The sequence below is a fragment of the Oryctolagus cuniculus genome, chromosome 11 (genome assembly GCF_051225735.1).
Source record: "Oryctolagus cuniculus isolate XC-2025 breed Fujian yellow rabbit chromosome 11, ASM5122573v1, whole genome shotgun sequence".
Taxonomy (NCBI): Eukaryota; Metazoa; Chordata; class Mammalia; order Lagomorpha; family Leporidae; genus Oryctolagus; species Oryctolagus cuniculus.
The window spans coordinates 1170470-1181741 of NC_142877.1; the positions used below are offsets into that span (position 1 = coordinate 1170470).

At 68.7% G+C, this 11272-nt stretch overlaps 1 protein-coding gene across 2 annotated transcripts; it reads left to right on the top strand.

Annotated features, from left to right (window-relative positions):
- The first annotated feature begins 290 nt into the window (after positions 1–290).
- Positions 291–5840, top strand: HRH3 (histamine receptor H3). 2 transcript variants are annotated; one of them, XM_089306781.1, is made up of 3 exons: positions 291–873; positions 1844–2010; positions 4776–5840. In XM_089306781.1, exon 3 carries the CDS (start codon positions 4824–4826, stop codon positions 5697–5699), a length of 876 nt encoding a protein of 291 aa, XP_089162907.1. In that variant the 5' UTR covers positions 291–873; positions 1844–2010; positions 4776–4823; the 3' UTR covers positions 5700–5840.
- Positions 5841–11272: the final 5432 nt, after the last annotated feature.

Sequence of the window (11272 nt, forward strand, 5' to 3'; positions counted from 1 at the left end):
CCCCCGGCGCTCCGGCTGCAGACGAAGGCCGGGCACGGGTCATCGGGACCGAGGGCACGGAGGGGGCCGGGCGTCGCAGAGACCGCCTCCCCGGTGGGCCGCGGCGACCCCCGGCCCCAGCGCCCGCCGTGCCCGGAGCGGGCTCTCCGCCAGCCGCCGTGCGCACCGGGGCTGGGGCTGTAGCCGGGCGGGCGGGCACGCGGCGCTGTCCGTGGTGCTGCCGGCGACGGGCGGGGCGGGGGCGGGGCGGGGGCGGGGCGAGGGCCGCAGCCAATGGCGGGGGCTCAGCGCAGGGCGCGGGGGGCGGCGGGCTGGGCGCGGGGCGCACTCGGCTGCGCGCTGCGCTCGGGGTGCACGGACGCGCCGGCGGCGGCTGGGGCTCCGGCTCCGCTCGGGCTCCGCTCGCCTGCAGCCGCCGCGCCACCGGTCCCCCACTGCTCGGAACCGGGCCCCGTTCCCTCGGTGCCTCCCGCGCAGGTCCCGCGGACCATGCGCCGGGCGCCCCCCGGGGAACCGCACTGGGCGGAGAGTCGGCCACGACGAGGCCCCCGGGTCGGGGCCCCTCCCGGCCTCCCAGCCCGCGGCCCGCGCCCTGCCCCGCGTCCCGGCGCCGCGTGAGCCTGCGAGGCCATGGAGCGCGCGCCGCCCGACGGGCTGCTGAACGCGTCGGGGGCGCTGGCGGGCGAGGCGGCGGCGGGCGGGGCGCGCGCCTTCTCGGCTGCCTGGACCGCCGTGCTGGCCGCGCTCATGGCGCTGCTCATCGTGGCCACGGTGCTGGGCAACGCGCTGGTCATGCTCGCCTTCGTGGCCGACTCGAGCCTCCGCACCCAGAACAACTTCTTTCTGCTCAACCTCGCGATCTCCGACTTTCTCGTGGGTAAAGCCCCCGCCCTTGCAGCCCGCAGCTGTAGCCCGGCCGGGCGTGCGGGGACTGGCGCACGGACCCGGGGTGGCTCCCGCGGGCGCACGCTCCTCCGGGGTCCGGCTGGGGCAAGGCAGCCGCAGCCTGCGGGGCGGTGGGCGCGAGGAAGTTCCTCGCCTCCCGGCCCGCGGTATAGAGGCTGGGGAGGGGTGCCCCGGGGGAGGGGGCGCGAGCGAGCGAGCGAGCGAGCGGGGAAGGCGCGGGGCGAGGCGCGAGGCGCAGCGACCGCCGGTGCTGCGCTGGCCCCTGCGCCAAAGCCAAACAAACAAAGGCGGCGGCGGCTCCGGACGCGCGGAGGGCGCTGCGGGGTTTGGGGAGAGGACTCGGGAGGGGGGTTTTAGATCCGTGTTGGGGGAGGGTGCCGTGGGGTAGGCGGGGGGTGGGGAGGTGCTGGCAGGAGCGCGCTCTCACGTGTCCGTGCTCTGCTGCCGGCTGGGGGGCGGGGCGCGCGGAGGGGGCCGAGCGCCAGACACCTGTTGGGGCTGCGAGGTGCGTCTGGCAGGCAGACGCTGAGCGGGCCCTGGCGGTGGGAGCGGCTGGCGGAGAGGGGCTCTCTGGGTTTTCTCGCCAAGGAGGGAGGGCCGTCCAGGGGCTAGGGTGGGGGCTGGGGCAGAGTGGAAATTATCTTCCCTCTCTCTGGGGGCTGGGAGCGCTGGGCAGAAGCCCAGAGTCTCCACGCCAGGCCCCCTTGCTTGGACTCTCCTCTCTTGACCCCAAGTCCAGGGGCGGTGGGGGGGGGCGGCAAAGGCCAGCAGTAGGGCAGGGTTTGTGCCTGGGAGACCCCAGGGAGGGGCGTTTAGGAGATTGATGGTCCCGGGAAGGTGGCCACTACGGTACTTCCAGGTCTTGCCTGTGTCCGCTGTGGCTGATCTGGCTCTGGCCCCTGTGCAGCTGTGGCCCTACTCCCCCCACCCCTTGCAGGTGCCTTCTGCATCCCGCTGTATGTGCCCTATGTGCTGACCGGCCGCTGGACCTTTGGCCGGGGCCTCTGCAAGCTGTGGCTGGTGGTGGATTACCTGCTGTGCACCTCGTCCGTCTTCAACATTGTGCTCATCAGCTATGACCGCTTCCTGTCCGTCACGCGAGCCGTGAGTCCTGGCGTGTGGGTGTCGCCGTTCACTCCCTGGGACGGTCGGGGGTGGCCACTTCTCGGTGCCCCAGAGCTTGGTCCCCGCCGACCTCGTCCTGACCCACAAGGCTCGTGCTCTGCAGCCAGCTGGCCTGACCCTGGGGTAGGAGGCAGAGTGCGACCTGACCAGAGGTTCTGAAGGGAGCGGCGCCGTCCCAAGTCCCTGGGTGGAGGCAGGGCCCTGGCAGGTGCACTCAAAGATGCAGCCCCAGGGAGACGCAGCTCCTGGCTCCCCAGGCCCCGTCGTGTCAGGGGCCCTGGGCCTGCGAGTTTGCCGCGTGGGTCCCAGGGGCCTGAGGCCACCCGACGCCGCTCCCTCCCCACCTCGTCTTCCCCGCCCACCCCGGGTTCTGTGGGGGGCATCTTCCCTCCTACTCTGGGAAGGGGGGAGACAGTGTGTGAGCGGGGGTCCTCCCGAGTCCATCCCCCTGTGGTCTGCCGGCGCCCGGGCAGCGGTGGGGCCGTTGTGAGGACGGAACAAGGCGCCGTCCAGGGGGTGTCAGGCCACAGGCTCCCGAGCAGTGGTAGCTTTGTTTTGTTTTGTTTCTTAAGTTTAAGATATTTGCTTCTTTGAAAGGCAGTTACTGAGAGAGAGAGAGAGAGAGAGAGAGAGAGAGAGAGAGAGTCCGTTCACTCCCTCCAGGGCTGGGCCAGGCCGAAGCCAGGAGCCAGGCGCTCCACCCGGCCTCCCGCGGGGGCCCAAGCACTTGGCCGTCCTTGGCTGTCTCCCAGGCGCATTAGCAGGAGGCGGGATGGGAAGTGGAGCAGCCGGGACCGGAGGCCGGCTCCCCCCCCCCCGCCCAGCTCCGGCCCTGCGGCCGCGGTGGCCTGGATGTTGCCCCTGTGCTCACGGAGGTCAGCGCCAGAGTCGGGGGCGGGGGTCCTGAGGGGTGGGCTCAGGCCCTCGTCACTCCCCCCACCGGAGACACCACACCTCGGGCCCCTGCCGCGCCCTCCTGTGCCGCCCCACTTCCTGAGACCTGCGGCCCCACCCTCTATGCAGCCCCTCGGGGATCTGCGACCCTTGGTTCCCGTGTGTTAGCGTGTGTGTTACCATGTGTGAGTGTGTTACCGTGTGTGTTACCGAGTGTGAGTGTGTGAGCATGTGTGTGTTACCATGTGTGAGTGTGTTGCCATGTGTGTTACCGAGTGTGAGTGTGTGAGCATGTGTGTATTACTGTGTGTGAGGGTGATTTACCATGTGTTACTGTGTTGCCATGTGTTACCATGTGCAAGCATGTTACTGTGTTTACCATGTAGGTATATTACCGTGTGTGAGTGTATGTTACCATGTGTGATTGTTGCCATGTGTTACCGTGTGTGAGCATGTGTTACCATATATGTTAGCATGTATGTTACTGTGTGTGAGCGTGTTACCGTCTGTGTGTTAACCATGTGTGAGCGTGTGTTACTGTGTGTTACCATGCATTACCGTGTGTGAGTGTGTTACCATGTGTGAGTGTATGTTACCGTGTGTGAGCGTGTGTTACCACAAGTGTGTGTGAGCCTGTGTGAGTGTGTGTTAGTGTGTGTGACCATGTGTGAGTGTGTGTGAGCCTGTGTGAGTGTGCGTTACGAGTGTGTGAGCCTGTGTGAGTGTTAGCGTGTGTGTTAGTGTGTGTGAGCCTGTGTGAGCGTGTGTTACGAGTGTGTGAGCCTGTGTGAGTGTTAGCGTATGTGTTAGCGTGTGTGACCATGTGTGAGCATGTGTTACTATGAGTGTGTGTGAGCCTGTGTGTTAGCGTGTGTGTTAGCATGTGTGACCATGTGTGAGCGTGTGTTACCACGAGTGTGTGTGAGCCTGTGTGAGCGTGTGTGAGCGTGTGTGACCATGTGTGACCGTGTGTGAGCGTGTGTGATCATGTGTGAGCGTGTGTGACCATGTGTGAGCGTGTGTGTGTGAGCGTGTGTGAGCGTGTGTGAGCCTGTGTGAGCGTGTTACGAGTGTGTGTGAGCCTGTGTGTTAGCGTGTGTGTGTTAGTGTGTGAGCATGTGTGAGCGTGTGTTACCATGAGCGTGAGTGAGCCTGAGTGTTAGCGTGTGTGAGCGTGTGGGAGCGTGTGGGAGCGTGTGTTCTCCCAGCGAGGGGCCAGCACGGGGCTTCCTGCACTTCCACTCCCAAGGACGCTGCTGCACGTGGCGGGGCTGGACTCCGCCCCTGGAGCACGAGAGCATCTTTTTTTAGATTATTTTTCATCTGAAAGGCAGAGTGACAGAGCCGGGGAAGACAGGCGGACGGGGGAACCACCCTTCCACCCGCTGGTCACTCTCCAGACGGCTGCAACAGCCAGGCCTGGGCCAGGCCGGAGCCGGGAGCCAGAAGGCCGTCAGGGCTTCCCACGTGGGTGGCCGGTGCCCGAGCACCTGGGCCACCCTCCTTCGCCTTCCCGGCAAATTAGCAGGGAGCTGGCTCAGGGGGGCGGAGCAGCCGAGGCTCGACCCGGCAGCGTTCCAACATGGCTCTTGGCGTCACGAGGGAGGCTGGACCCGCTGCGCCACAGGCCTCGCCCTGCACAGGCGCCCTGCCCGCGCTGCCCGCGCTGCCCCTGTGTGGCCCGTGCTGGGTCTGGACCCACGCCCCAGGGAGCTCACAGCTGGTGGGGGCACCCTGTAGGGCCCAGGGTGGGCCAGGGGACACGGTGGGGGCGGCAGTAGGGAGGGCAGGGCTCGGCCGCCCTGAGGAGCGCACGCGGAGGCCGGTCCAGCCCCACGTGTCCCGCGCAGGTCTCCTACCGGGCCCAGCAGGGCGACACGCGGCGGGCGGTGCAGAAGATGGCGCTGGTGTGGGTGCTGGCCTTCCTGCTGTACGGGCCGGCCATCCTGAGCTGGGAGCACCTGTCGGGGGGCAGCTCCATCCCCGAGGGCCACTGCTACGCCGAGTTCCTCCACAACTGGTACTTCCTCATCACGGCCTCCACCCTGGAGTTCTTCACCCCCTTCCTCAGCGTCACCTTCTTCAACCTCAGCATCTACCTCAACATCCAGAGGCGGACGCGCCTGCGCCTGGACGGCGTCCGCGACGGCGCCGGCCCCGAGCCCCCGCCCGAGGCCCAGGCCTCGCCGCCCCCGCCGCCCCCCGGCTGCTGGGGCTGCTGGCCCAAGGGGCACGCGGAGGCCGTGCCGCTGCACAGGTACGGGGTGGGCGAGGTGGCGCCGGGCGCGGAGGCCGGGGAGGGCGCCCTCGGGGGCGGCAGCGGCGGGGGCGCCGCGGCCTCGCCCACCTCCAGCTCTGGCAGCTCCTCCCGGGGCGCCGAGCGGCCGCGCTCGCTCAAGAGGGGCTCGAAGCCGTCGGCGTCCTCGGCGTCACTGGAGAAGCGCATGAAGATGGTGTCGCAGGGCATCAGCCAGCGCTTCCGGCTGTCGCGGGACAAGAAGGTGGCCAAGTCCCTGGCGGTCATCGTGAGCATCTTTGGGCTCTGCTGGGCCCCGTACACGCTGCTCATGATCATCCGGGCCGCCTGCCACGGCCACTGCGTCCCTGACTTCTGGTACGAGACGTCTTTCTGGCTCCTGTGGGCCAACTCGGCGGTCAACCCCGTGCTCTACCCGCTGTGCCACTACAGCTTCCGCCGGGCCTTCACCAAGCTGCTCTGCCCCCAGCGGCTCAAGATCCAGCCTCATGGCTCCCTGGAGCAGTGCTGGAAGTGAGCCGGCCGCCGCCCGGCCGCCCGCAGCCTCTCCGGCTCGGCTGTCACCCGCCTGGCTCCCGCGAGCGCTGGGGTCCACCCCAGTGCCTTTGCTGCGCGGTGGAGGCGCTGGCTGGGCTGGCCGGAGGGGCCCTGGCTGGCTGAACAGGGGCCCGCCCTGCTGCCTGCCGCGCGACTCCAGCCCAGGCAAGGCAACACGGGGGTCCCAGCCGTGCCGCCCACCCCACGGGCACTGTGATGGCTGGGGGAGTCAGCCCTTTGTGCGTTACTGGTTCGTGTTCTGCTTCCCAGAGCAACCGCTTAGTGCTTGGCGCGCGCCCCGGCCCCCGAGCCTGCACACACCCGCACACCGCCCCTCCCCGGGCGAGCCTGGACACTGCCCTTGCTGCCCCCATCTCTCGCTCAAGCCCAGGGCCTGCCTCCTCCCTGCCTCTCCTCTCTCCGTCCCCGAAAGTGTCAAGCGGCCCCAGGACCTCGAAGTTGTTCCCTGCTTTTCCATTCCGGGCGTTTTCGGGAAGACGGAGAAGGAAGAAAACATGCCTGTGAACTTGATGTTCCTTGGATGTTTAATCAAGAGAGACAAAACTGCCAGGAGCTCGGGGCTGGATTGGCAGGTGTGGGCTCCCACGCCCTCCTCCCTCTGTGCCGCACTTCCGGCTGAGCTGCGCCAGCTGCTTCTGCCCGCCCCACCCCCGGCTAGGGACAGTGGTGCCCCGACCGCGGCTCTGAGCGCAGCCGGAGCAGGGTGCCCGCCCCGTCTACTCAGCCAGGACCGCCTGGGGCCACCGGCTGGGAGGGCCCCGAGGCTCGGGGGCGCCGGGGCAGGGCTGCTTTGCTGCGTCCTGTGCGCCTGAGTGAGCGTGCATGCCCGCTGTTGCACACGTGAGGTCATATTAAAGTGTATTTTTTTATTGGTGCTGATTCCTGAGGACGTTGTGTGAGGGGCTCTGGGGGGCCAGGGATCCCGAGAGGCACAGGTCCCCAGGCGTGGGGACGACTGTGGGGCCCAGAGCCTGCCCTGCCCTTCCGTCCAGAGTCCGCCCTCATCAGGGCCCCCTCCCCAGGCGCTGGGAGCCTTGCCCTAGGACGGGGCGCCCATCTTTCTTGGCCACGAGCCCAGCCATGACCTTCTGCCTGGGGGGGGGGCTCAGGATCTAGGTCACACCCAGGAACCCCAGGGAGTGCGGGGGAGGGGCAGCAGAGGGGCTTCGGGGGCTGAGGAGCCTGGGCTAAGGCCTGGAGGTGGGGCTAAGGGTGCGGAGGGGCACGCGGAAGGGGCTCGGGGGTCGTGTGGACAGCGCTCTGCTCGGCAGACACCGTCTGCGCCAGGACATCCCTACCAGGTCTGCAGAGGCCGCAGGCCCAGCTCAGGCGGGGCGGTGACGCGGGCTGCGCCCCTGCTCCCGAAGCCCCCTGCAGCCCCCGGGGCCCTCGGCCGCCGACGCAGGCTCTCCTGACCTCGGCCTCATTCCACTCTCAGCCGGGAGCCGCCCGTGCCAGTTGCCAGCCGGTCAGCGGTGAGGCCAGCTCAGCACAAAACCCGTCCTCCTCCTCCTCCCGCCCCCGCAGCTCCCTGTGCTTTCTTTCTCCAAACTCCCCGCAGAACTTCCTGCCTCCCGAGGCCAGCCCTGCCCCCACCCCAGCTCTCCCGCCTCCCCCTGGGATTCTGACCCTGCCTTCTTGTGCGGACACCCCTTGGTGACCGGGGGAGGACCGAGCCCAGGGATGCTGGGGCCTGCAAACCCCAGGCCCCAGGGCTGGGCGCTGTCCAGTGGGCAGCCTCCCCTGCACCTCACCTCTGTGGCTCCTGCCACAGGCTGGCTGTTGTCCGACCCTCCGGGCCCACGCCACGGGGCCGGACCCCGCAGCTCACGCCCGCCCTGTGTCCTGAGCCGTCTGGGAAGGACAAAGCAGCGTTTGCTGCGCTGGGCGCCTCCGCACCGACAGCGCAGCCGGGGCCCCGGCTCCCCTCCGCCTGGCCCTGCTAAGTGGCCACAAATTGGTGGATAAAAGCGCAGGCTTTCAAGCAATTTTGCCTTCAATCTCGGGAAACGGCCGCTCCCCGGAGCTCCTGTGCGGGGATGGAGTGCGGCGGGCGGGGCGGGATGGCAGCGGCCAACACACGCAGAGGGGCCTCTCTTAGGGGTCGGAGCCACACCCCTGCCTGGGGGGTATCCCGGAGCCCCTGCTGTGTGCCAGGCACCAGGGCGGGCACAGGGGCTGCAGTGGGGCAGCACGGACCTGGGCTCTGAGATGCCAGCAGGGAACAGAAGACCCACAGGCTGTGGCAGGGCCCAGGGCACCGGGCGCTGCCCGGGAGTGCGTGGACAGCTGGCACCCGTCAGCTCTCCTGGGGCGCGGGCAGCCCTCAAGGGACAGGGCTTGGGACCAGGCGGGACCCACAGCCCCTCCCCACTGGGCCCCTCCGGGCGTCTGTCTGGCTGCCTCTCCCACTGTGGCACTGGCCTCGAGGGTGCCCCTGGGGGCAGTTCCTGGGCACAGGCCGGGTGAGGACGAAGGCCTGAAGCTCTCACAGCGCTGAGCAGACAGCGCCACCTCCACCTATCTGCAGCGGCCGAGAGACTGGGGAGCCTGGACCACAGGGGGAGGAGCCCGAGACACGGCTGCCCGGCCACCACCTCTCTGTGGCCCCATCTGACCCCGGCGCTCGTGGCTGGGCTCGGGGAGCATGAAGGCACCCCCCCCCCCAGCAGCTGCCGGCTTTGTCTCAACGCCGGCCCCGGCGCGCGAGCTTCGCCAAGGCCGCTCAGAGACCCCTTCTGCAGACCGGACTCGCCTCCAATCACACACTCAGCGCCCGGGGAAGGGTGGGTGCCAGGACTGGAAGCCGGGAGTCCACAGTCTCCCCCGGCACTCACTGTGTGCTGGGCGCCCTGCAGGGTGGCAGGCGGGGGTGCCCGGGGAGGAGAGCAGAGTGGGCCTCAGGACCAGGCCCCAGCCCCGTGCTCCTGACATGAGCACGATGGAGTCCCGGCTGCCTGTCCCCCACCACGCCAGAGAAGCAGACCCCCCAACCCCTGCTGTCAGCGACATGGGGGAGAGGAGGGCAGGGAGGCAGGGTGGGCTGTGGGCCCCCGCCCCCGGGTGGCAGGAAGTGCTTGGAGGGGAAACTGAGGCCCGGGGTTGGGTGCTGCCCACCCGGCAGCCTCAGGGGACGTCCAGCCCTGTCCCCTTTCCATCCCGTGGGCAGGATGTGCCTTCCTTCGCAGAATGGGCTCGGCTGTGGCCCAACGGGGGACGCTGGGCAGCTGTCCCTGAGGTGGCCTCTGCTGGACCCCCAGTGCCAGGTGGCACAGGCTCCCCTGCCTGGCCCTGTGGGCGGGAAGTGGCTCCGCCCATGCCAGCTGCACCTGCTGCTGACGGACAGCGCCGCGGTGCTGACTCGTCACTGAGTGCTTGGTCCCGCCTTCCGGCGGGAAGGACTGACGAGGCTGACAAGGCTGGGGGAGGTCCCTGCTGCCTGGGGTCTGCAGGGTCGCTTCCCGCACCCTGCTTCCCTTCTCCGCAGTGGGAATGAGCACGGGGCCCAACGGTGCCACAACCAGCGGTGACCTTGGGAAGGCCCCTCAGCCCCTGGGGACCAAACAGCCCCTCCCTCCCAGAGTCGGGGAGGACAGAGGGACGTCGCCTCGCAGGCCTGTGGCATTCGCAGGGACTGGTGCGGGCCTGGATGTCCAGGGGCCTGGGACAAGGGCCTGAGCTCCTCTTGAGGACGCAGAAGGGTCCAATGTCAGGCTGGACCCGGCAGGGCCAGGGCCGCGCTGGCGTGAGGCTCCTGAGAGGGAGGCCGACTGTGTCCAGCGACAGGAACAGGCTGGGCACTTCTCTCTGCTGCACTCGGGGCTGGGACAGGAGGCGCTTGCCGTTCCCACTTCAGGGCTGGGGGGCCGAGGCGGCCTGGCGGCCTCTCTCCCGCACCCACCCCGCTGGCTCAGGAGACGCCGACCCCTCCCCTCCTCCTCCAGGGCGGACACGGCTGCCAGGCCTGCCAGTCAGAGTCGCCACGATGGGCTTGATTCAGCACCCACGCCCCTCCAGCTGCAGCTACCGGCCGGCAGCCCCAGGCTGTCCCCGCCAAGGCCACGGGCAGGGGAGGGCCCAGCTGGTGCAGAGGGGAGCCAGCCGAGAGCGGGGAAGGCCTCCGTGCCGGGGCTGGGCCCTGCGTCTTGGCCCCACAGCTCACCAGTCCACCTTCCTCCCCCAAACTGGCGCGAAGCGTGCGGAGCGTTCGTGGTGGGCAGTCTCATCCAGACCGGCTTCTCTCTGCCGCCGGGGAGGAACCGGCTTTGGATTCATTAAAAAATGGGGAGGTGAGTTAATTATTTAGCAAATAATCATGACTTGTTTATAGCGGCCGTGGGTAGGAGAGCAACGCGGTCTTTACGATTTTAATTAATTAATGGAGAGGCAGAGATTTGCAGACACACGGGAGCCACGGTGGCTCGCTCTCCAAGCACTCACAGTGGTCCCCGTCAGGGCCAAGGCGGAGCCGGGAACTCCGTCCAGGCCTCCTACGTCTCAGCTCCCGGGCCGTCACGCGGCCTTGCAGGGCCCGCCCCAGCGGGAACTGGAGTCAGGAGCAGGGGCAGCAGACGCAGGCGCCCCGAGGCGGGCGTGGGGTTCTCCTCTGTGAGGCCAGCGCCCCCCGGAGCAGTCTGCAGCTGGGGGCGGAAAGGTGACCTCCTGCCTGTCCAGAGGGGGCCACGAGGGGACCTCCGCCAGGGAGACCGCCTTGGCCTTGGGGGTGCGGGTGAGCAGAGGGGCCGCTCAAGAGAGGGGGAAGGAAGGGGAGCACTAGGAGGGGCGGCACAGCGGAGGGGACGGCGAGGCGGGCGGCACCTTCAAGCCTCTGTGGTGTGCGGTCTGCTGGGCGCCTCGCTGGTGCTGAGGCTCTGGGGCCAGCAGCCTGCCCCCTGCCCTCTGCCCTGCCAGGAGCTGACGTGGCCCCTTGACGGCCTTGGCCCCTCAGTGGCCACGTCCGGCCTCTGCTCCCCGCTGTGTCCACTCTGACATGTGGTGGACCCCTCTGGGGAGGAGGGAGACGGACACTTCAACACAGGGCCATCCTGAAACCTGACGCGGTGACAGGACGTCTCCCGGGGCTTCTGTGACCTCGCGGCCACATCTTTCCCGCTGCGAGCCAGCGCCTCCGTCTGAGCTCCGGGCAGAGCGCCCTGGCGGCCACGTGGGTGTTTCCAGGCCCGTCTAGAACTCCCCCTCCACCTGCGCTGGGCTCCAGACACCCTCCGAGGGGCCCTGTGGGCAGGCACTGGGCCAGGCCCACGTCGGACTCCCGGGGCTCAGAGCCCCGCGTCCCACGCCCCCGACCCAGGCTCAGGCTACCATCTCAGAAGGCAGGCTCCTGTGGCCACCTCGCGTGTACGCGGGCAGGGAGGGAACGGGGGAGGGGCTGCCCTGGCCGCCCCAGGGTCACTTAGGCAGGGGTGGGGACTAACGGGGTTTTCCCACCACCGCTCCCACAGCTGTGCACCTGTCCCTGTGCCTGTGAGGAGCTGGCTGGGAAAGGGCCCGGTGAGTGTGGTGGCCGAGGAC